Raw genomic sequence first — 25,905 nt, 5'->3', positions numbered from 1 at the left:
GCAGCACCAGTCGTGAGAAGGAAAAGGGTCAAACCAGATTTATTTTACAGCCGCCATACACAATCGTGCTAGTAATCTTTAACTCTCATTTCTTCCATTCATAATTAGTAAATTAATAATTGCGAGAATTCACGTACCTTTCTCGTCCCATAGTTTCACATAACTGATATGTGGATAACCTCTTGGCGAACCGCATCTTCTGTTTTTAGTCCGGCAATAATTAACTACGTCAATTCACTATTATAATAAAATTCATTTTTACACATATACAAGTGGGCTAACGAGCGTTTTAGCAACATTAGATAATTACTAGAAAACTAAAATTGAAATATACAGAAGCTTCAAAGCTAGTAAGACGAGCTAAATTCTATCAGTTTTTGAACTACAAGCTCGGCTTGTAATAACTAGGTTCTCTGGACAAGTAATGATAAGTTGATTCTCAAATAATTATAACATTGCAGAACGTTATTGGTCTAGAAACAACAGCGTGTAATTGATTATTCGTTTTATCAAGGCAGTACACAGTATTAGGGATCGGACACTTGTGTCGTAGCTGAAGGTTCTAGTCGGCTAGACCAATGGAATTAGAAACTCACTTTTTATTACGTCCAGAGTATGTTACATCGTCGTATTGCGTTCGGTAAACGTATCGCTCAGCGGAGGGGATAGCCAAAGGGGCCACAGGACGCGTTAAGATAAATTTCAATGAAAATTTCTTTCCCACGGTAGCTCTGGAACTACATTAATTCATTAGAGACGTTTGGGCTTCATTGTTTGGAAACTTTTGTACACAATTATTTATGTCTAAAAAGCGTCAAAAAGTCTTAAATCATTTCCTTACGTTCCACAGAATCCTATAAACCCATGTTAGATATTACGCCAGATTACTCTGATGTTACACTGGTATTATTGCTCCTACTATACGACAGTGGTTGAATTGCTTTGGTATACGATTTATTGAATTTAATTGCTGAGTTGAACCCGAATCTTTGAACCCTACCGAACGGACATCTGATTTGCATACTGACTGTTTTCACTTTTTTATCGTTTCAGTTTGCCTGGTCTCTGAGTTTGCTGCTGATACTGATAACGACAATCGTAGGGCTATACTGCTGGAGGAGAATCTATTTGAAAAGTGAGTTTGGAACAGTGTTATTCGATGTGTGTTGGTGATCATTTAACATAAAAAATAGTGCAATGCTAAAGTACTGTGGTTGGTGGTTGGTTGACTATGAACTAGGTGGCAGTATTGAACAATCGGCCTCACTATTGCTAATACAGTTTTGAATCGACTGCTAAATCGATTAACGATGTTCTTCCGTACTTCAAAAGCTCTTACTACCACTTCCACATTTCGATATACATATTTAACCGTTGCTTGAGTTGTAATTATTAGATCTGAAATGATCTTTTAAGAATAAATGTAGGGTATGTGTGCCATCAGTAATCTCATCCTATTCGAATCCTATTGTTATCCTATTCGAAAACAAGCGATTACGGGATCGATTGATTCCGTTCTTTTTGCGCTGCCTAATAAAGAAACGAATACCCTAGGTTATTTCAAAATCCCTGGCCAAGTTCGCAGGGGTTGACGGTATTAAAGTGAAGGAGTTTCATTTTGATTATTGTAATGTAGTGTTCTTTAGTGAAACATATCACCTTTTTAACACTTTAATGCGCCTCCAACGGTTCATCACGAACCGGCTGCTGCAGATGGAGTATGGCTGATCATATGCATCAGACATGCTCGATAAACACGGAGGAACCGCCAGGGCTCAGTAGAGTCTATTTCCAAGCAATAGTTTCAAGTCGGTTGGATTTGAGAAGGTTTTGGTGATCGTTACAAATCCTAATAAAAGTATTATAGGATTTGTGACAGGTTTTGGAACCTTTTACAGCCATCTGACTTCAAAATGTTGTTTGGGCTCTATTTCCCATGTTTCTCGGTTGATTTTTATTACATAGTAATTTATTAATGTCATAGTCGCTTTTTCGATTTTTTACAATGTTAGTTGGTCATATTTTCTTTAAATAAAGCAATAAAAATCGACCGAAGAATCAATAGTGGGAAGGAGATTTGCAGCACTTAATTGTGCTGATAGATTCGAAGCTAACGTGCGAACACTTAAACGCATTGTTGACGTCAATGCGTTCGACGTGACATTTTGGACAAAAACTGACTGCTTTATATTAAATGAACAACGTTACTTGTGTATGACTAGGTTGACATTTCTAGGCTACGCTTGAGAAAATGACATGGTTTATCTAGGTAGGACCGATAGGACAATTCAACGAATTTGAATATTTTTAATAGTATTTGTAGCAGGATGAAAGTTGACATGAAATCTTTATTATTTTAAAATTTTATTGCAATCAACTGACCAACTTGGCGTATTTTTGATTATCTCTTAGATGTTCAGAAGTTCAGTTACATGTTTCTGTGGATTTTGGACCAATGACAATTTAAGGACACAAGAGATGAACACAAGTTGAAAACAATTAGCGAAATCAAGAAAACAATATGACACAGGATCGACTATATTTTAACATACAGGGTTCGATTGATTCGATGAAAAAACAACAACTGACTTAACGAGGAGAAAAACATATTTAACCATACCACAAAATCAAACAAGGAGACAAACACAAACCGTGTGACCATAACACTACATAGGCAAATCCTGACTGACTGACCAATTGAAAACTTTCCAATCTTCTACCGTAACTATCTGAGTCAGTTGCAACAGTGTCTTAATGGATATCATTTTCCGCGTACGGCTGGCAAACTGCTTCTGAAAGATTACGTACTCTTTTCTATCTTCGGGTCTAGTGTAGAGGTTTCAACTCTATTCAGAGTGCAGCTAGAAACCTAGCAAAAAAAAAAAAAAGAATACCCTAGGTTATTTCAAAATCCGTATTTTATTATTTTTGCAGAACTCCGTGATAAAGCGGCCCAGTTGTTGTTCCAAAGCCATGATCCTTCGCAGCTACGTTTCCGCAAGCGGGACAAAATGTTGTTCTATGGCCGGCGGATGCTCCGAAAGATGAAATCCATCTCCGGCCAAGCCTACAGCGGTCAGGGAAGAAAACGAAAGGCCGTCATGCGTTTTGCCAAACGGTTGCTCATGCGTCGGGATAATGATCCGATTCAGCTGCAGGTGGTTGAGCCACCGGCTGAGTACTTGGAAGAGGCCGCAGAAGGCAACGACAAGGTTCCGCCGGATGCGCTGTACATGCTGCAAAGCATTCGAATCTTTGGCCATTTCGAGAAGCCCGTCTTTTTGAAGATATGTAGGCATACGGAAATTATTAATTTGATAGCTGGCGAATCGTTGATAAAGGTTGGCGATCCGGACGACAGTGTGTTCATTGTGCAATCGGGACAGGTGAACGTGTTTCTGAATAATCCTGACGGCAGTTCAATTGCGTTGAAAGTGGTTAGGAAGGGAGAATCCGTTACGTCGCTTTTGAGTTTCATCGATGTGTTAGTGGTAAGTATTCGTTGTATGCTATCTTATCTTCCTTTTTTAGATATCTTATGTTTATAGACCTTTTTAAAATAAATGTCATTAAAACTTGTTAGGTACACTTTTATAGGTGAGATTATAAGAAGGGGACATACATTATACAGAGACTATTATAATCCAGACTTTTCCTAAATCAATTTTTGAGATCACCCAGTAATGTATTCCCTTCACCTTTCAGGGTAACACAAGTCAATACAAAACTGTAACGGCTAGAGCCATGGAAAACTCCCAAGTTATACGCCTGCCTATGTTCGCGTTCAAAGAAGTGTTTGACGAAAGTCCCGATCTGTTGGTTCGAGTAATACAGGTCATAATGATCCGGTTGCAGCGTGTCACCATAACAGCACTGCATAACTATTTGGGACTGAGCACTGAATACATTCAAGTAAGAGTTTCTGAAATGGATTACATAATAGATGAAAATTTATCCTGCCTCTTTTGAATTCAGTGTTCGTCGCAGCGAAAGAAAGTGGCCGTACCGATAAAGAACAGTCCCGGCCACCGCCGAGTGCCGTCGGACGTGCAAGCTCCGTCTCATTCGTTGGTTGGTCACACCGTGACCGGCGAAGCCCGTCCAGATATGCTAGCAGATTTGTCCGATCATGTAGGGAGCCGGCGGGCATCGGCGCTTCCGAGTGAGCCCATGGAAGACACCGTAATGAAATCGATTGCCATCGAAGGATTCCTGAAAGAGCTTGGCTTGAAGGATGAAGATCGTCCGGTCGTGGAGGACAACATTGTGATAAAGGAAATCGCCCCGGGAACCACGTTGACGCATCAGGGTAGAAGTGATGTAAGTTTTTCTACATCATCCAGGTACTCGATCGATGGTAATCAACAATATCTTTTTTGTTGATCTTTTGTAGGACGTTCTGTTAATCTTCGTTATAAGTGGTGGCTTGACAATAGCTCAATATCCGCAAATAAACATTGGATGCAACAAGAAGCTGGATAAATCGGAAAACCATACCGTCACGATCCATCCGGGCGATGTGGTTGGTGGTTTGGCAGTGCTCACCGGAGAAAGCAGTTTGTACACTATTAAGGCGAAGCACTATTCTCGAGTGGGGTTACTTAGTAAGGAAATTATTTACAAGTAAGTGTATCTGTTATGGTGGTAGTCTTTTACCAAGCCCACAACAAAATTACATTGTTTCATCTCGTGTTTCAGTATAATGCGTGAAAGGCCGGCTGTCGTGTTGGATATTGCAGACTGCGTGGTGAAGCGTCTATCTCCCCTAGTGCGCCAATGTGATTTTGCCTTGGATTGGAACTTTTTAGAATCTGGTCGTGCTGTATATCGGCAGGACGAAAACAGTGACTGCACTTATATCGTTCTCAACGGGCGTCTTCGTTCGGTTATCACTCACTCGAATGGTAAGAAAGAGATCGTAGGAGAATACGGCAAAGGAGACTTAATCGGCATCGTGGAGATGATCACGGAAACACCCCGCACCACCACCGTGATGGCTGTCCGCGATTCCGAGCTGGCCAAACTGCCGGAAGGTCTTTTCAATGCAATTAAGTTTAAGTATCCGATTGTGGTAACACAGCTGATTAGTTTACTGAGCCATAGAATACTGGGATCAATGCAAGCTCGTCCAATCACCGGAAGCTCCTTAACGGCGGTTCCATTCGACACGACACAACAGATTCAGCATCGATATTCTACGGTCGCTATTGTTCCCATCAGTGAAGACGTTCCTTTGACCGCCTTCACCTACGAGTTGTACCACTCGTTATGTGCCATTGGGTCGACTTTGCGATTGACTTCGGATGTTGTTAGAAAGACTCTCGGTCCGCAAATTATGGATCAATCCAACGAATACCGCTTGACCAGTTGGCTAGGCCAGCAGGAAGATCGCCACAACATTGCACTGTATCAGTGCGATCTAACGTTTGGCCCTTGGACTCAACGATGCTTACGGCAGGCTGACGTAATTGTAATCGTAGGATTAGGAGACAGACCACCCACAATTGGAAAGCTAGAAAAAGAGATCGATAGACTCGCGATACGTACTGCAAAAGAATTAGTTCTGCTGCATCACGAGGGAGCTGCACGACCAACAAACACAACCAGCTGGCTCAATATGCGAGCCTGGGTGTCTCGACATCATCACATTCAGTGTCCGAAAAGACTGTTCACAAGGAGAAGTCAATACCGAATTGTAAGCTCTATCACAAATATAATTCAAAAGGTTGATATTTTTTTTCATCTGTTTCTTGTCAATTTTCAGAACGATTTGTACAGTAAGGTGTTGATGTCGGAGCCAAATATCCACTCGGACTTCTCCCGCCTGGCAAGGTGGCTTACCGGCAATTCGGTTGGATTGGTGTTGGGCGGTGGAGGAGCACGCGGAGCAGCCCACGTGGGTATGTTCAAGGCCATTCAGGAAGCTGGCATTCCTATCGATATGGTTGGCGGTGTGAGCATTGGTGCGTTCATGGGGGCGCTCTGGTGTTCGGAGAAAAACGTGACGACCGTTACGCAGAAGGCTCGAGAGTGGTGCAAGGTAAGCAATGCATATTCCTGTTTCACATCGTAGCTTCTTGCTGTGTGGCTGAAAAATGATCTCTTTCATTTGCCTTTCATTATCCTATTTCTTTCGCAGAAAATGACCCAATGGGGACGACAGCTGATGGACTTGACCTACCCGATCACGTCCATGTTTTCCGGGCGAGACTTCAACCAAACCATTCGGGGAACTTTCGGCGACGTGTGTATCGAGGACCTCTGGATACCGTACTTTACGCTTACCACCGACATTTCGGCCAGCTGTGCACGTACTCACACCCATGGTAATGTGTCCTACATAACGTTTACTCACTTTAAACGCCCTCATTAGCCATTTGGCAAGCCATTTGCTCCATTTCCCCATAAAATACGTTCTGAGGATTTGATTTTTCCGCGACAACATCGGCCGCTGTTGTCTTGCTGAAAGCTTTCTCAAATTTGCTCTCTTTTGCCTTTTGTTATACGATTTTTCTTCCAGTTAATGTCTGCCTATAATCAAATCGAAATTTGTATGATTCCATGCAATCCATATAGTTTTTTTTTTCGATTGTTACTTTTGATTATTGGCAGAATGGTAGCGCTGTTTGGCATTTCCTAGTTATGAATTGTTACTTGGTTGAAACTTTTTCCTTTTATGAACTGTGTATTACTTTCATACCACACTCTTCTGAAACAATACCAAAATTGAACTGATGCGTGAAATCCCTCTGTCCGGTCGAATGGTGATGAAATGAAGGTTCTCTTTGGCGCTATGTTCGATCGTCTATGTCACTAAGCGGATACATGCCACCTTTGTGTGACCCGAAAGACGGACATCTACTCTTGGATGGCGGTTATGTTAATAACCTTCCAGGTAACTATGAACACTTGCTTCATACATATTGGCAGTCCATTTCTTCCGTTTCATATTTTTCTTTAATTCTCAAAGTTTAACACTACACATTCATTTTACATCTTTCTCGTCGTGTGTGTTTATTTGCGATTTCGTTAACTATTAGTTGAATTAAAAAAAAACAGCTTTTTGAATACACTAATATCCTCGAGACACATAGCGCTTTTTGGTACCTTTTTCTTTTGTAGTTGTGTGAAAAAACGACACCTTCTAACAGTATATAACCATCTCTCAATGAAAGCATAGCTAACCACGGATTATGCTGTTATCTGAAATAGCACTGCCTGTCAAAAAAAAAACGATGTGGAATAAGAACTCTATTCAATGAAACCAATTGTCATCATACTATTTGTAAGTAACGCCAATATCAACATCTATCTCGTTACCAAAGAGTCGAAATAATCATTGGTGAATAATCGGTGCTGACATTTTTCACAAACATTCAAGTACGGAACCGTTTATATAGAGTCCATTTTTATTACCTATAAATACTGGTGGTTGATATTAACGGGTCTGGTACGTTTGGCATAAGGCCGTTTGGCATAATGCCATTTGGCATAAGGACGTTTGGCATAAAGGACACTTGGCATAAAGGACATTTGGCATAAAGGACGTTTGGCATAATGGACATTTGGCATAAAGTACGTTTGGCATAAAATGATTTCAGTAAAAAGTGACATACATACTTAACGTAAAAAAAGGATAAGTATACAAAAGAAGGATAATACATTATAATGCCATAACTTTTATGGATATAATATGCAGACAAGGATGATTTGCTAGAAAGAACCATTACCGGAATCTAAATTGCTTGTATCGATGAAGAACAGCCTATATACAAAAGAAGGAACATTCCCCTTCCGAAAAAAAAAACAAATTCATGGAAGCAAAAGGTTATTTTGAAAATATGAGATCCAATATAATGCACCAACAACAAGTTTGCCTTCTTTCCCTTGAAGGCTGTTCTTTAATTTTTCTCCAGAGGGAAAATATATTTCACATATTCTTTATGCCAAACGTCCCTTATGCCAAACGTCTTTTATGCCAAACGTCCTTTATGCCAAATGTCCTTTATGCCAAACGTCCTTATGCCAAATGTCCTTATGCCAAACGGCATTATGCCAAACGTACCAGACCCGATATTAACACCCTATCTCGCGCAATTGAAATCTTCCTATCAAGAATGAAATCGAATGTTAGAATTCGAATGTTGTGAACCTAAAACAATTCTGTGATGTTAGTCTTCCACATCTGAGAGCTTATTGAACTTTTGTTTTAGCACAAAATCCACACTTTTTTTTCTAAATCCTGATCCATAAAGAGACAGAAAACTAGGAACAACAAAACAGAAGTTAAATATTTTACCTAGGGAAAGAAAGTTTTATGATCTGATCTTATGATGGTCTAAAAGGCATGTTTTGACTATATGCGACACACCTTGCATCTAGAACATATGGTAAGGGGGGAAGGGGGGCGGCAAGATGGGTCACGTTTTGGTGGGACTCGAAACCCACGACTCCGTATTCGCTTTAACCAGCTTTAACCAACAAAGCCACAGAACAGGTACAGGATTACTACAAGGTTGTCTGTATGTTTATGGCATACCAGCAAATCTGGTAAATGCTAGTACAGGGCAACATATAACAGTGTACCCTAGCTTGCATCGCATCGGCGCAGTTGGTCGTCGAGCATGCGACCGTGCCGAACTTTCGACGCATACTAAATTAGACAACAGCAAACTGCTTGGTGGCTAGGTATGCGGAGTGCAAAAGTAAGTCTCGGCTTCAAATAAAAACAATTCGCTCTCACTTGTGCAAACGCTGGTGTGTTGTGGATTAGGGCCTGTCAATAAACTACGTAGACTCTGAAGGAAGAGGGGGGTTCAGGGCAAAGTCTACGCTTCATAAAAATTCTCAAATTGTTGTGTGAACAAAAGTCTAGGGAGGGGGAGGGGGTCTGAGATGGTCAAAAATCAGTGTTGGTAATACTCACTTGCAAGAGTGATACTCACTTGCTTCTATCTCAGTCCAGAAGCATGCTATCAAAAAATGATGTTTGAAGGGCTTTTAGATTGTAGTTTAATTTGCCGAAGAGAGTAAAGGTCGCAAACGCATACCAAAGTTGTGAGAGAGCTGTGAGTACAAGGTGAGTAAAATTCGTGTAATTTATACTCACCTCGTACTCACAGCTCTCTCACAACTTTGGTATGCATCTGCGACCTTTACTTTATTCGGCAAACTTTCAGATTAAACTGCAATCTAAAAGCCATTCAATCATCGTTTTTTGATAGCATGCTTCTGGACTGAGATAGAAGTAAGTGAGTATAATTTTTCGCAAGTGAGTGTTCCCAACACTGCCAAAAATAAGTCTACGTAGTTTACTGCCGGTGGAAGCATAATTGGCATTTTTGGCAATATTGAGATTTTGCAGCCCATGACCATGTCTTATGGTGTACTACCATATAGGCAAATGAAAATATGTAGTTTGTTCCGAAAATTGTTGCAAAAATGCAACGCCGATTTGTCACATTCTGAAAAGTGGACGCATAAGTGTCACGTTTCATTGGAAATCCTATGAAATTTTAAAATAGGGTATCGCGCCACTTGGGCGGTGGCTTCTATATTCGTCTGTTTTCCACTATAACTCAGTCAATTGTGAACCAATTGACTTGAAATGTTGTACACGGGTAGATACTATACCTATCTCAGCACATTCCAAAAGTTGTGTCAATTGGTTCAAATTTGACTGAATTATACTGCCGGTGGACACATAAATGTCACATGTGCAAAAACAGACAATCGATAAAAACGCGTCCAAAGTTCGAAAAAGTAAATTGTCTCAACTATGTAGCATTAATGCCGAATCGTGTTTTTTTTTTTTTTTTTTTTTTTTTTATCTGTATTAACGAGATTTTTAGCCCTTGGCTAGTTCATCTCGGGACCCACGCTTTACTTCCCTTCCGAAGGAAGAACTCACATTTTGCGAGTTTGTCGGGAGTGGGATTCGATCCCAGGTCCTCGGCGTGATAGTCAAGTGTTCTAACCATCACACCAGGTCCGCTCCACCCGAATCGTGTTCTAACATCAACCAATTTTGAATTTGAGCACTAATTTTTGTTTGTGTATCCTGCAGTACAAAATCGAACACTGTTTTAGCCAGTTTTATATGTTTCGCAGTTACCTGTTCACGTTTGAAACAATTTGTGAAAGTTTCGTGATGATCGCAGTAGTATTCAATTTATGGCGATTTTTTTAAATTTCACATAGAAATCGCATTTAAAAACTTCAGAGTCCATTTTTTCAATGCCTACTTTTTACATATGGGACTGACTTGCGATTCACGGCAGAGCAAATCTGTTATATGCCAGTAAAGGGCAACCTATAACATTGCCCTTCGATCACTCCTTCAAGAGGTTATGGGCACCACCGCGAAGGATCTATCCTGCAACATTCCGTTGCTGAAGGGAAGCGGAGCAGACTTCCAGAACTGGAGTTACCGCGTACACCTGTTCTTTGCAGCCAAGGGCGTCGCGGATGTGTTGACGAAGGAGGCACCCCGGCAGCGGGAGCAGAAAAGGTGAAATTCGAAGAGACGGACCGGATCTCCGAAGGGTTGTTGGTGAGTTGCCTGTCGGACGTGTGCCTGGAGAAGGCAACAACTACGGACGCATCTTATGGCGTTCGACGGGTTTGTTAGGGAGTTGAAGACGACCGGAGCGACGCTGATCTAGACGAAAAGTGATCTGGTATCCCAGCTTTTCCTGACGCTGCCAGACTCTTACGATCCACGGTGTGTTGAAACATGATTATTATCGCACTTTCATGAACCTAAAATATTTTTTCGTTATAAGTTAGCCTTAGCAGTATATATTAAGATTCTGGAGGTTAAAAAATCTTTCATCGGGGAAAATTAAAATAAATTCGATTTTAGTAGTTTACCACTTTTCTCATATAATTATGGTATTACGCAAACCTGATGAACCTAAACTCCGCTAGAAAAAGTCCCCTTTCTAATAATAAATTTGTAACCATTCAGAGAGAAACGAATGCAAAAGTCTTTACAACGAGTTTAAATTTGTTTGGCGTTCGTTTCATGTGTCCAGCCCACTACAGTCTGCCGAAAGTCATAAATCATAAAAGTCTACATTCCTTCCATATGTCTGGTACATAGTTATTTGTAATGGAGGAAAACAAATACTTCTCATTAGTGAGACTCATACATTTGAGAAAATACCATACACCTGTGGCTCACACCATTTGCAGCACATACCCTTCATGTGCCAATTTGCCTGAAATGGTGGGTATTAATTGCACATATTTTGCATGCCAAACCATGTAACGTTTGCAATTGCGATTGCGAAATCATTAAACAAATATGGTGATTTAATCACGCGTTTATTTTTACATTCATGTTAACTGTAAATTTAGTTGTTTTGAGCTAGTTCAGCAGAAATACTGATAGCTCTTCGAATATAATAAGAGCTTTTATGTATACTTATTGTGCTCTGATTTTGCAGGGCTCGATGTTTTACTAAAAAGTGAAAATATATCCTATGGATACTTTTGTTCGCATGTTGGACACATAGGGCCGTTTTCTTCACCCTGACTAAAGCGTTAAACCAGGTTTAACTATTAGGTTAGCCTGGTTTACCGGTTAATCCGAGGTGAAGATATCAGGCCTTAGATAATAGCTTTTAATTATTCTTTCGGCACACGCCTTAATACACGTACTTTAAGGTAAGCATTTGTAATCATTTTTTTTATTGTGAAATCAATCAATGTTTGATTGAAACAGTTTTAGATATGATGATGATGAACCTGGGTATGCTAGCGGAATACATGTACGTAAGAAGAATATCGGATTAAGTACGAGGCAGTGAAGATGACCTAACAGTTGAGGTTGAAATACGTATCTGTCAAAGAATGCAAAATCGTAGTGCAATGAAAAAGAACAGTCCTTAACTCTATCTTCTTTATTCTTAGTTTAAGATAGGTTCATGTTGAATATGTTCATTGTTGTTTATGCTGAGAACAAATTTAACTAAATTTATAGATAAAATAAAAAAAAATAAATGTAGAACAAGATAAAGAAGATATCAATGTACTGGAAATATCATAAAATATAAAAAAACAACAATAACAGTGATGTGCAAAGTGATGCAAGATTGACGCAATTTGAGGTTCCCATACAACTTTTTAAGAACTTTTATTAGTTATTTTATGCTTCATTTTCGAATCATTGGATAGACTTTGATTGCTATCCAAGCAACACACATGGTTCCAAACAGAGACGGCAGCGTATGTAAGGGTTACACAGAAGTCACCGTGACTCACTACGCAACTCTTACATACGCTGCCGCCACTGTTTTGTAACCATGTGCGTTGCTTGGGTAAATAGTAATAACACATAGAAGATGGTTGGAAGGTATCGAGTGTACGACTTTTTAATTCAATTCTAATGGATAGTTTCCACTTTGTAAGTACAGTGCAGTGGTATTTTAGTTTTATGACTAGTCGTTTTAATCACTATTCCTTTTTATTTCGTTTTTATCAAGGACAAGTGACATTTCTCCCCATACTAAATCTGTTGTCAAACTCACTTTCAAAAAGAAGGAATTTAACTTGGGAAAAAGAAACTTTATTTTATGCAATCATAACATTGAAACCATTATAATGCATGAAGTTTTTATCAAGACCATAGTGTCCTATGAAGTAAAACTACGAACATAGAAAAAAATCACTACACGAGACTACTACAATTGAAATTCATCGTATTACTTGCAAATTGATATGTTTCCAATATATTTTAGGCTTATACTTTAAGATGTCATTCACATTGACATATATCAAGTATGCGTTTCATTCGGTAAGGTAAATTCTTAATGAAAACTTGGGATGTTTTGAACAAGATTTCATTAGCATTTGTATAATTATCCTTGGCCAAATGATTATTTGGTTAAAAGAATATAATGAAATTCAAATTGCTTATCATGACTAGATAATATCACGTTAACCCGCTGTTTCATCTAATTCAACCCGTTTCAATTTGCCCCTGTGAACCTTATTTTAAACCGAATGTTGAATTATCATTTTTGAATCCATTAACATAATATGACAACGCCAATATAGTGTATTTTGTGTCAACTTTTTGTTATTTGAGACTCAACAGCCCACTTAACCCCAAAGGTATCAATTTATAAGTAACAAGGAGATAAGTCTTTGAAAATTTTAAGATTTTGTATGGACGAAAGTCCTCAACAGATCCGAGGCAGAAATTTTACAAATTAGTCACGCACACTCAGTGTAGTCTACTCACACTTTTAGGCAAATATCCATGTGGATGTGGTTTGAGCGGCAAAACATGTGCAATTAATAGCCATCATTTCAGGCAAATTGGCACATGAAGGGTATGTGCTGCAAATGGTATGAGTCACAGGTGTATGGTATTTCCTCAAATGTATGAGTCTCACTAATGAGAAGTATTTGTTTTCCTCCATTACAAATAACTATGTACCAGACATATGGAAGGAATGTAGACTTTTACGATTTATGACTTTCGGCAGACTGCAGTGGGCTGGACACATGAAACGAACGCCAAACAAATTTAAACTCGTTGTAAAGACTTTTGCATTCGTTTCTCTCTGAATGGTTACAAATTTATTATTAGAAAGGGGACTTTTTCTAGCGGAGTTTAGGTTCATCAGGTTTGCGTAATACCATAATTATATGAGAAAAGTGGTAAACTACTAAAATCGAATTTATTTTAATTTTCCCCGATGAAAGATTTTTTAACCTCCAGAATCTTAATATATACTGCTAAGGCTAACTTATAACGGAAAAATATTTTAGGTTCATGAAAGTGCGATAATAATCCTATTTCAACACACCGTGCGATCCTCTGGTGACGGCCCTGAAGAACGTAACGGAAGAAGACTTGAACATGGGCCTCGGTCACTCGTAAACCTAGCTAGATCGCCGTACAATTTTGTTTACAAATTTCACGATTTTGTGGACGCAGGAGCTAATTTTGTGAATGTGCAAAGGTTACACATTTTTGGTGTAGTCTGGAAATTATGCACTTTAGTGCTGATCGATTTTAGGGTGAAAATGACCAGCCGCGTGGAGATCAAGGTTGCAAGGTGGAGTGGCTCATCGACGGGGGAAGGTCGTGTACCCGAACCGTCACAGCGTCGCAATCCAGATACACAGTAATATGAAATTCTTTGCACGCAAAAAACATTTTTCGCTTCCAGTTATGTTGGGTTTGGTAGCATAAGGCGATCTCATACGATTTCATCTCGATGAAAACACAGTTGCGGAGGTGATGCAACTGAATACTCAAGACATCCGTGTATTGGAGTTTCAGCTGATCTTCCAAAAAAATTTGCACTTTCGCGATGTCTGGTCGTGCTGATAGCACCCTCAAATCAATCACCAGAGTGTTTTTACGCGTACTGCATATTTTTACAGCGGGCACGAATGAACCTGAGAGAAACAGAGAAATGCGTCTGTCGTGTACGATGGTAGTGGTGGTGAAAGGATTCCTACAGAAGGCTTAAATCAACTACAAGGAGACATTCGCTCCGGTTGCAAGACTTGCCATCATCAGGACAGTTCTCGCGGGCGATGTGCAGTAATGATTCCACTTCCATCAAATGGACGTCAAGACGGCGTTCTTGCACGAAAACCTGAAAGAAGAACTGTACATGGCCATTCCAGATGGTGTGACAGCATCCCCTAATGCATAAGCCGCGGACTCGACAATACGAACTCAAACAATCCCCGATATGCTGGAACGGGAAGTGCAACAATCGATTGCCGAGCGTGGGATTCCACCGGTCGCTACACGGCTACTGCCTGTACGTGCGGATAGTACCATTAGACGAGGTGTACATCATCCTCTATTTGGACGACCTGTTCATTGCTGGGAGGAAGCTTGAAACGATCGTGAATCTGAAGGAAGTCCTCGGTTCGACGTTCAAGATGACGGGCTGAGGAGAAATCAGCCCTTTCCTGGGAATGAAGCTGGTGTACAACCGGTCGAAAGAATTCTATGAACTTTTCTTAAGAATCGAGCATCGACAAGCTACTGATACGCTTCAAGTTGGCGGATTGCAACCCTTCCAAGACACCCATAGAGAAGAATCTGACCGTTTCGCGCGACGCTGAATCAACCCAGGAACCATACCATGAGCTTCTGGGAACAATTGCTGTATACCAGGCCTGTTTTCCTGTAGGCTTCCTGGGACGCTGCCAACAGAATCCAACAAGCACCCACTGGCACTCTCAAGCGCCATCAAAGGCACAAAAGCGAAGCATTTGAATTTTGTTCGTGACGACTCGGCGGAACCCTTGATTGGAGCGGACTAGGCGTCGGATGCATCATACAGGAAGTCAGTTAGCGGCTATATATGCACCGTATATGAGAATGCTGTATCGTTGTCAAGCAAAACGCAGGTGACAGTGGCTACATCATCAAGTGAAGCGAGGTGTATGTCCTTGAGTTCTGCTGTTTAGGAAGCAACATAAAAAAACATTCAAACATTCAAAAAATCTATAGTTCACCCAATCCTGTTTTTACACGACTTTTCTACGCGATTTCTTCGAAGTCACGCGACTTTTTTTTACGCGATTTTGGTCATTCGCGGATAGCAAATCGTGTAAAAAAAAAAATCCTTTGAGTTTTTTTTTTGCGCGATTTCTCGAAGTTACGCGAACTTTTTTACGCGATTTTTTTTTTTGCGTGGACGCATCCAGCGCGTAAAAACAGTATTGAGTGTACCTCAAAACACGGCACTAACCTATCTTGCCCCCACATACCATAAAATTTTTGAACTTGATTCTAGACGACCACAGTACTAGCTTTCCTATCAAAGATTTTTGCCTCTTGTTAAAAATAGGCTGTTCTTTCGAGGTAGGATCTAGGACCATTTAGGCAGGGAGACCCATGTTAGTCACTTGGTGCTATAACTTAATCAATTTTTAACCAAATGACTAAATAAACCAAAGGACATGGTAAGATACCTACTGTATCTAGCCATGTACAAAAATTGAAGTCAATTAGTTAAAAAATTTACTAGGTTTTAGCAGCAAGTATCCAAAATAGGTCCTCCTGCCCAAATGGTTCCATGCTAAATGCACATAACATAATCAAATCATTCAACTAGGCGGTAGTTGCTGGCTTTGAACTCATTCGCTCTAATGGTCCATTTGGCCTAATGACACGTTCGGCCTAACGTATTTCAGCCTAATGACACAGCACTAACAATGCTGTGGGTCGTATTTTATTGTATCAACGTATGTGCACGTATTATACTTCTGCACAGGTAACATGATCCTCTTTCCGATTGTGGTGATGGTTTGTATGAGATGAATGAAATACGATCAACAGTTTTGAAAGAAGGTAGTTTCAAAAAGTACTTACGATCTGTTGAAATGTTGGTGCCGGATTCTAAAAAAAAGCAAAATGAACCTGAATTTCATTGGAAATTTCGCCACTTGTCCACGGCGGGAGGAAACCAAAAACCAGCAATTTTCTGTGCACGTGGTATAGATAAAATGTTGTGGCGAAAACCATACTATAGACACATACTATAAACAAAGACGAATTCACCATCTAACGGCCGAAAAGTTTGTCTAAATTTGCAACTAAAGAACTCACCGTTTACAGTTATCTACGTATTTTACGCATTATCCTCCATTCTGCATTCTTAGCTTTAGGACTTTTATCTTTAGTTCGTCCTGTGTATACCAGAAACACGCTTGTTCAGTTGCTGTTTAGCTTTTGTACAGATTGTTTCCCTACAAGTGACACAAACTTTGTTAAAACAAAACACCCACACATTAGCATTCATAGTCAACCGATCTGTTGTTTGCAGTAGCTGTTTTCGACATGCATATGCCTAGTTGTTATGATTTCCACGTTTTCCATTTTTTGATTTCTACGTAACAAAACACCGACCGAAATGGAGAAAGAAAAGAGAGTGCTTTTGTCGAAGACGACAGCCATTCGGAACTATTAATATGCTCAGAACTATTTTTTGAGGATCTGGATGTTTAATTGTGTTTGATTTTCCTTTCAGTTGTCAATTGTCGAATTACGTTTACAAACAATTGGCTCTCAAGCAACTAAATTCAAGCGTTCACTGCCACCGGAAGATTGGTCTTTTCAAAAAATAACGTTAGCCCGAATCCAAACGCGCTGGCAGTGGTTTTTCTGTTGTTTCTTTTACGTTAGTTTTTATGTTTACCCATGCGTTCGTAGCTCGTTGAAATGTTATCGCTAAAATGTGTTATTTGAATCGACACCAATTAGGAACACTGTGGCGTTATGTACGTGCTAGTATGTCCGTAGCAGGAATATTCCCACCTATCTGTGATTTAAGAGATGGTCATCTACTGTTAGATGGTTGTTACACTAATAACGTGCCAGGTAAATCTAGCGCTTAGTCTTCAATTTCATATATATGTTTTAAACTGTAATCATTTTATTAATGGATATCCCATTCATTTCTTATCAGTTTGATTAAACTATTGTTGTTTCTATTTTGTTACTAACACTTATGCTGCAATTTGGGTTAGATTGACGGTACTGTGCAATACTATAAGTCTCAAATTTAGACTGATGTCATGACCGATTACATTAAAGAATTTTGTAGACTTTTAAACTATAATTTCAATGTGTTTAAAACAAACGTTGTTGTATTTCGATAATAAACCAAACTGTAGATAAGTGACATACGTAAAGTATGAAATTCTTGGACAATGTTGCGGTCTCTACCAAGTTAGTATGACTGATGTTGTCTCAACTCACAAGAGAGCAGCACCACCTTTTCTGCGATGACGGAGACATCAGTATAACATACAATGCCATCTGAAATACTTCCGACCAGCTAACCAGATGTCCACTTTGACCGACTTCTCTTTCCGCAAGTCGAACTAGTTGCTCGAGGAACACCCTCTAGAGACCCATCTACAACACCCTCTGTATACCTGCAAATCCTGTTGAGGATGATCCTCTCGAGTATCTTCCCCGCCGTATCGTGCAAGCATAATGGTCTATATTCCTCGCCTTCAGCTGTAGGACCAGGCTCTGCTTCTTATAAACCTACAGGAAGTCTTCCTCGTCCAGGCATTTCTGCACAGCATATCTGAAAATCTCGGGTACGTCAGTGTTTCCCATTCCTAGGAATGATTTTCCTTGGTAGGGTGGCATCGCATGCACGCGAGAGCAACGCTTCCAACTGATCACCGCTTTGACCGAGCAACAGGGATGTTTTCTATCACCTGGCAATCGTTTGACTCATTTGTCCATAACTCAATTCAGAAACCTAATACCGTCTACCCCCGTTGGTTTGACCTCATCTAATCTGAACACTTTTTAATTTGACCCCCTCTAATCTGCACATCGTTCAAACTAAAAATGGTTAAAACGTCATTCTGCTCATGGAACGGGGTGAAACGTAACGCAGAATCAAAACAAAACAGCAAAAAGGGTTGTCATCAGTGTGTTTTTCGACGCCCACAGGGTTACTAGAAGTTCAAATTAAAAAATAAACCCCGTTGGTTTGCATGAGGTGTCGTTCAAACCAACGGGGGTAGACGGTATTGAAATGTAACGTTTAGCAAAGTTGTAGATTAGTTTCCTACAATTATCACCAAGGAGACCATATTCTAACTTTTATATATACGGCGCTAGTACCACCTTCTTATACTAAACGATCGAAAAATTCGATCGTTTGGTATGAGTAGCTGGTACTAACACTTTTACGACGTAAATATCAGAGTTAGAATATGGCGTCCTTGGTGATATTGTAGGAAAAACACTAATCTACAACTTTGCCGAATACAACATTCCAATATAGGGCTTCTAAACTGAGTTATGGGCAAATGAGTCAAACGATTGCCAAGTGATCGAAAACATCCTTGCCGAGCAAGTTTTGATCACGGTTGAGCGCCTTCCTAACACCTCGTAGTTGAAGTATGATCACCGACGAACCGACGTGACAGCTAGAACAAACAAATTCAAATTTGTTGTCCGCGACGCCATGATGAAAAATAGCCAAACACTATCGCCACCTCTATAACGGTTCGCGTTAGTTTGCTAGCTTGATCCCAAACCCCCGTGTGTTGATATAGGAAGAGGTTCGCGTCTGCGCTGATTTGACAGAAGGGTTCACTCGCTTTGTTAGTCGACCGTTAAATTGAGGGGGACAGTTTTGAATCACCACTGTCACGTCGCACAGTGGGATCATTCTGAAAAAAGACGATCAAAACCTCTAAGAGCCGTTAGATGACATTTTAGCATATAGGTGTCTTTGGAAGATGTGTTCAGAAATATCGTCTCTATTTTTATGCATATTCACTGTATGGTAAAACTGTAGGGTAAACCCGAGCAAAAAATATTTTTTCAAAATATTTTTTTAGAGAGTAGATGTGTTCAGCAAAGTTGTAGAACAAGTAATTTCAAGTATCTTTGCTGAAGACACCATATAGTTTGGACTTCATTTTTTGGGAGAAAATATGAAAGTTTAAAAAACAAGCTCAAAATCAGTTTTTTGAACTTTTCCATGATTATATCGTAAAATTTCAACGTGATATGTTCTACAAGTTTGTGGATACTACTGAAATACACTGTCTTGCTGAAGACACCAACTCTGTAAAATTGAAAATTGCTCCAGTAAACCAATTTTTTTGAAATTATTTCACTGTTTTCAATATTGAATATTTTTTGAATAGGCACTTTTTGGCAGCCGTGCTATCAAAATTTCAATGCTTTATCATGTCCAGAATAGACCAAAAGTGACTTAACAATCGGGTCTGATAAGGCACTTTGATTTCTGATGCTATTTTAATAGTCATTTTTCAAAGAAAATATTCACAAATTTCATACACATCAATTAATACAAACTGAAAACTCATGAAAACTTTTCGACATTAATATTTGTTAATCCAAATAGTATTCTTGCTGAAATAGTCTACATTTCTAACACTTTACATTGAATATACGACAAAAAAGATCGCTTTTTAAATTTTTAGATGAGTTTTTAATACCAATTAAAAACTGTGTTTTTTATCTAATTTTTTATTGTAATTCCCAATGCATTTGTTTATGTTAACATACATACATTAATCAATCAACTAAAACAATGATAACATTTTTTTTTCATTTGCTATGTTAACATTATAACTTCGGGTCTAAAACTAAAAAGGCGAAAATATAATGAATGCCTCTACAACTTTTGTGTTGAAAAAAAAAACAAAATATTGGGTTTCTCATTAATGTTTAGACTACTGTGATAATTTGAGAATCCACTGAATCATCATTTCCCAGCGAAATTTCACACTAATCAAACTTATTTTGTTTACCTGTTGTGCATCCGACGCCCCTGTCTTGAACTCAACCGAACTTGTGCATGCCAGCCGCTGCGAAGTCGTATGCGAAATTCGACTGTGATAATAATGAATTTCGGCCGAGTCTAAATGGGTGCAAATGTCGCAATAAAACGAGTGAAACATTGTTACATCACATTGAAATAGCCAGTATCTGTTAGAGATATTCTAGGTTGTAAATCTTACGTCATGATGAAAATTCTTCACAGATATTTTATTGAAATTGGTTATGCTGTTTGATACTCTTTAAAAATTATTTTTTCCAGTTTTCAAGAACTGCGTCCGTTAGGTCGATTCCTGTCCATGATTTTCAAGATTCCTTCGTCGTAGACATATTACCTTGGTAGACATATTACCTATATATATATTGGTAGACATATTACCTTGGTAGACATATTACCTTGACAAATCCACATCAAGATCACGGCTCCATTATGGATACTTTTCCGGAGGAGCCTTTAGTTTTAAGTTTATATTATAGCGATTTTTTGAAAAGATAAAAAGGTTTTGTGCCTTTTTGAGAAAGATTTCGTAGATGAGGAAATCACTCAAAGAGGCTTTTCCCTCTTTCAAAATTTGTAGTTCAAAATAAATGACACTAACAGTTGAAATAGTCTTCATTTATTTAACTTGTTTTTTTTTATTCAGAATAACTACTTGGATGAGCTAAAAATAATATCGAAAGGTTGTATGAGACTGTGAATATTTTCTTTGAAAATTACTATTAAAATAGCTTCAGATATCAAAGTGCCTTATCAGACCCGATTGATGAGTCAAACTTGGTCTATTCTGGACATAATGAACCATAGAAATTTTGACAGCACGGCTGCCAAAAAGTGCTTACTCAAAAAATATTCAATAGTGAATTTTTAACTCATCTAAAAATTTAAAAAGCGATATTTTTTGTCGGGTATTCAATGTAAAGTCAACCACAGTGTTAGAAATGTAGACTATTTCAACAAGAATACTATTTTTATTAACATATATTAATGTCGAAATGTTTTTGATCGTTCTCAGTTTGTATTAAATGATTTTTATGAAATTTGTAAATATTTTCTTCGAAAAAATGACTATTAAAATAGCATCAGAAATCAAAGTGCCTTATCGGACCCGATTGTTAAGTCACTTTTGGTCTATTCTGGACATGATAAAGCATTGAAATTTTGATAGCACGGCTGCCAAAAAGTGCCTATTCAAAAAATATTCAATAGTGAAAATTGTGAAAAATTTTCAAAAAAATTAGTTTACCGGAGCATCTTTCAATTTTACAGAGTTGGTGTCTTCGGCAAGATAGTGTATTCCAGTAATACCTACAAACTTGTAGAACATATCACGTTGAAATTTTACGATATAATCATGGAAAAGTTCAAAAAACTGATTTTGAGGTTGTTTTTTAAACTTTCATATTTTCTCTCAAAAAATGAAGTCCAAACTATATTGTGTCTTCAGCAAAGATACTTGAAATTACTTGTTCTACAACTTTGCTGAAGACATCTACCCTCTAAAAAATTATTTTGAAAAAATATTTTTTTGCTCGGGTTCACCCTACAGTTTTACCATACAGTGAATATGCATAAAAATAGAGAAGATTTTTCTGAACATATCTTCCAAAGACACCTATATGCTAAAATGTCATCTAACGGCTCTTAGAGGTTTTGATCGTCTTTTTTCAGAATGATCCCACTGTGCGTCGGTTCGTCGGTGGTATGATGTCTTCCACCTACAAGGACGTGGCCTTGGCTTAATCGCCTCTTCCCTGCCAGCTGCATGCTGTTATTGTAGTCGATACTGTAGCGAACCGTCAGGTGATCGCTATGACTTTTGTAGGCAGCATCTACCCACCAGTTTCAACTACTTGTTAGGCCAGGACTACGAATAGTTACGTCGATGACTGACTCCGTTCCGTTTCGGCTAAAGGTACTTTTACTTTACCTTACCGGTCAGGCTAAGGCCGGGGTGGCCTCTGCTGTACATTAGTATGGGACAATTATCAAATTCTCGCTCCAGTTGACTTTTTTGATTCCTTTTAGGTCCCATATCGACTGTGCAAAATTTCAGCGCAATCGGTGAAACTATAATTTAGCGCAAGCGGTTCAAATTTTTCATAGGATTTACTATGGGAAAAGTTGCACTTTCAAATAAAAATTCCCAGAGGTCACCCCTTGCCTCCTTAATAGGAAGCAATCAGCTGCGTTTTTGCTAGAGTGCCGGTAGAGGCGCTTCTCTGATAAATACGGTAAACATGATAACAGTGTAAACAAGCAGAAAAGTTTACGCTACGGAATCATAGATGGCGCTCGTGTTCCACGTGTTTTCCACATATACAGCGGCGCCGCCTGCACCTATCCACTCGGAAACATCATGCGCAGCACGGGTGGAAAATGCCAGTCGGAAAAAAAGAAGTAAACAGCTTGAAATTTGTATGGTGGCGTAATAAATTCTCTGTTACTGTAATGAATCCGGAAGAAACGCATAGGTATAATGATTTTGTTTCTAATTTGCAACTTTTTGCCCCAGGGTACAAATCGTTGTGATGCGGAACAAGTGCAAGCCAGCGATTTGTCCATACAAGAAAAATGATTTTACTTTTAATGTGGTGGCGCCATCTCTGAGAAAAACAAGCTTTGATTTCTTACTATTCAAATCGATCAACGCTTCTTGTAGAAAAATCATTTATGAAACTTTCCTTCGAAGACCGCAAAACGATTGGATGCTTGTGGAAAAAGTTATTGATTTATTACCGATTAGTGATCCAACGAACGGCTTTTTGTTTTGTTTTATTAGCAGCACTGTATCTGCTGCCTTGGCTGCTGCTGTTTCTGGGGGTGGTGATGCCTCCCGCCACCCCATGCTACAACGGCAGCAGCAGTGCTGCTGATAAAACAAAACAAAAAGCCATTCGTTGAATCACTAATCGGTAATAAATCAATAACTTTTTCCACAAGCATCCAATCGTTTTGCGGTCTTCGAAGGAAAGTTTCATGAATGATTTTTCTACAAGAAGCGTTGATCGATTTGTATTAAGGAGACAAGGGGCGACCTCTGGGAATTTTTATTTGAAAGTGCAACTTTTCCCATAGTAAATCCTATGAAAACTTTGAACCGCTTGCGCTAAATTATAGTTTCACCGATTGCGCTGAAATTTTGTACAGTTCATATGGGACCTAAATGGAATCTAAAAAGTCGACTGGAGCGAGGATTTATTTTTTCCATACAAGCGAGTCCCATACTACTGTACATAGTAGCCGCCTCCATTCCACTCGGTCCATGGCTGTTTGTCTCCAGTTCCGCACTCTGCGTAGGGTCCGCAGATCGTCCTCCACTTGGTCGACCCACCTAGCTCGCTGCGCTCCACGTCTTCTTGTACCGGTCGGCTGACTCTTGAGACCCATTTTAGTCGGGTTGCCATCCGACATCCTGATGACGTGACCCGCCCACCGTAGCCTCCCGATTTTCGCAGTATGGACGATGGTTGGTTCTCTCAGCAGCTGATGCAGCTCGTCGTTCATTCGCCTTCTCCAAGTTCCGTCTTCCATCTGCACTCCGTAGGTACGCAACACCTTCCGTTCGAAAACTCCAAGGGCGCGTTGGTCCTCTGCACATAAGGTCCATGTTTCGTGCCCATAGAGGACGACCGGTCTAATCAGCGTTTTGTAGATGGTTAACTTCGTGTTACGGCGAACTTTATTCGATCGTAGAGTTCTGCGGAGTCCAAAGTAAGAACGATTACCTGCCACAATGCGCCGCTGAATTTCTCTATTGGTGTCGTTGTCGGCGGTCACCAGTGAGCCCAAGTACACGAATTCTTCAACCGCCTCGATTTCATCACCGTCGATATAAATTCGGGGTGGCGGGCGCGGTGATTCCTCCCTGGAGCCCTTTGCCATCATGTACTTTGTCTTCGATACATTAATGACTAATCCGATTCGCCTGGCTTAACTCTTTAGGCGGATGTACGTTTCCGCCATCGTCTCAAATTTACGAGCAATAATATCAATATCATCAGCGAAATCAAGCAGCTGAACGGACTTCGTGAAAATCGTTCCACTCCGCTCTCCTAATTACACCCTCTAAAGCAATGTTGAACAGCAAGCACGAAAGACCATCACCTTGCCGTAACCCTCTGCGAGATTCGAAGGGACTCGAGAGTGTCCCTGATACTCAAACTACGCACATCACTCGATCCATCGTCGCCTTTATCAATCGTATCAGTTTATCCGTGAATCCGTATTCGTGCATAATCTGCCATAGCTGTTCTCGATCGATTGTATCATACGCCGATTTGAAATCGATGAACAAGTGATGTGTGGTCACGTTGTATTCGCGGCATTTCTGCAACACCTGGCGGATGGCGAACATCTGGTCCGTTGTAGCGTGTTCACCCATGACCTGATATTGCCCCACGAACTCTCTTGCAATCGGTGATAGACGGCGGCATAAAATTTGAGACAGTATCTTGTAGGCAGCGCTCAGTAGTGTGATCGCGCGGTAGTTCCCGCAATCCAACTTGTCGCCCTTTTTGTAGATGGGACACACGATAGCTTCCATCCATTCCTCCGGCAATACTTCCTCCTCCCAAATCTTGGTAATGACCCAGTGTAGTGCTGATCTCTTGGAGGTCAGGGGCCGGAAGTCTTTCGTCCTGTGCACATACTCCAAGATCTGTTACCACGCCACCTTCGGTACTTTCAACGTCGCCATTGAGGTGCTCATCGTAATGCTGCCGCCACCTCTCGACCAGCTTACGCTCGCTCGTGAGAATATTCCCGTGATTATCTCGGCACATGTCGGCTTGTGGCACAAAGCCTCTGCGTTCGACTTCGACGCGTGGTGATAACTGTCGAAAGTTTTGAGCGCATACATACAGCGACTAAGTAGTGATCCGAATCTATATTCGCACTGCGATATGTGCGGACATTGGTTATATTCGAGAAGAATTTACCGTCGATTAGAATGTGGTCGATTTGGTTTTCCGATGGTCGGGTGATCTCCAGGTGGCTTTGTGGATATCTTTGCGGGGGAAGAAGGTGCTTTGGACTATCATACCACGGGAGGCTGCATAGTTTACGCATCGCTGGCCGTTATCATTCGATACGGCGTGCAGGCTGTTTCCCCCGATTACCGGTCTGTACATTTCCTCCCTTCCTACCTGCGCGTTCATGTCGCCGACAACGATTTTCACGTCACGCGGCGAGCAACCATCGTATGTTTGCTCTAACTGCGCGTAGAACGCTTCTTTCTCGTCATCAGGTCTCCCTTCGTGGGGGTAGTGGACGTTAATGAAGAAACGGCCCTTAACTCTCAACATGCACATCCTTGCGTTGATCGGCTGCCACCCGATCACACGTTGTCGCATCTTGCCCAACACTATAAATCATGTTCCCAGTTCATTGGTGGTGCCACAGCTTTGGTAGAAGGTAGCCGCTCGATGCCCGCTTTTCCACACTTTCTGTCCAGTCCAACAAAGTTCCTGCAACGCCACGATGTCGAAGTTGCGGGGATGTAGTTCGTCGTAAATTATCCTGTCACATCCCGCGAAACCTAGTGACTTGCAATTCCATGTTCCAAGTTTCCAATCGT

At 40.1% G+C, this 25,905-nt stretch overlaps 1 protein-coding gene across 2 annotated transcripts in view; it reads left to right on the top strand.

Moving 5' to 3' along the window:
* Window positions 1-1,053: 1,053 nt before the first annotated feature.
* Window positions 1,054-25,905, top strand: part of LOC109427657 (neuropathy target esterase sws) — a gene marked incomplete at its 5' end in the record, with an annotated part of 28,461 nt that continues 3,609 nt past the window's right edge. Inside the window, 9 exon segments of one of the 2 annotated variants that reach the window (XM_062845708.1) lie at window positions 1,054-1,135; window positions 2,935-3,491; window positions 3,706-3,912; window positions 3,976-4,320; window positions 4,394-4,623; window positions 4,699-5,695; window positions 5,765-6,040; window positions 6,140-6,326; window positions 17,249-17,365. In XM_062845708.1, coding sequence (XP_062701692.1) covers window positions 1,054-1,135; window positions 2,935-3,491; window positions 3,706-3,912; window positions 3,976-4,320; window positions 4,394-4,623; window positions 4,699-5,695; window positions 5,765-6,040; window positions 6,140-6,326; window positions 17,249-17,365 — 2,998 coding nt within the window. 2 annotated transcript variants of the gene reach the window in all.

This window comes from Aedes albopictus, chromosome 1 (genome assembly GCF_035046485.1).
Source record: "Aedes albopictus strain Foshan chromosome 1, AalbF5, whole genome shotgun sequence".
Lineage (NCBI taxonomy): Eukaryota > Metazoa > Arthropoda > Insecta > Diptera > Culicidae > Aedes > Aedes albopictus.
This window is presented reverse-complemented; position numbering and strand designations above follow the sequence as displayed.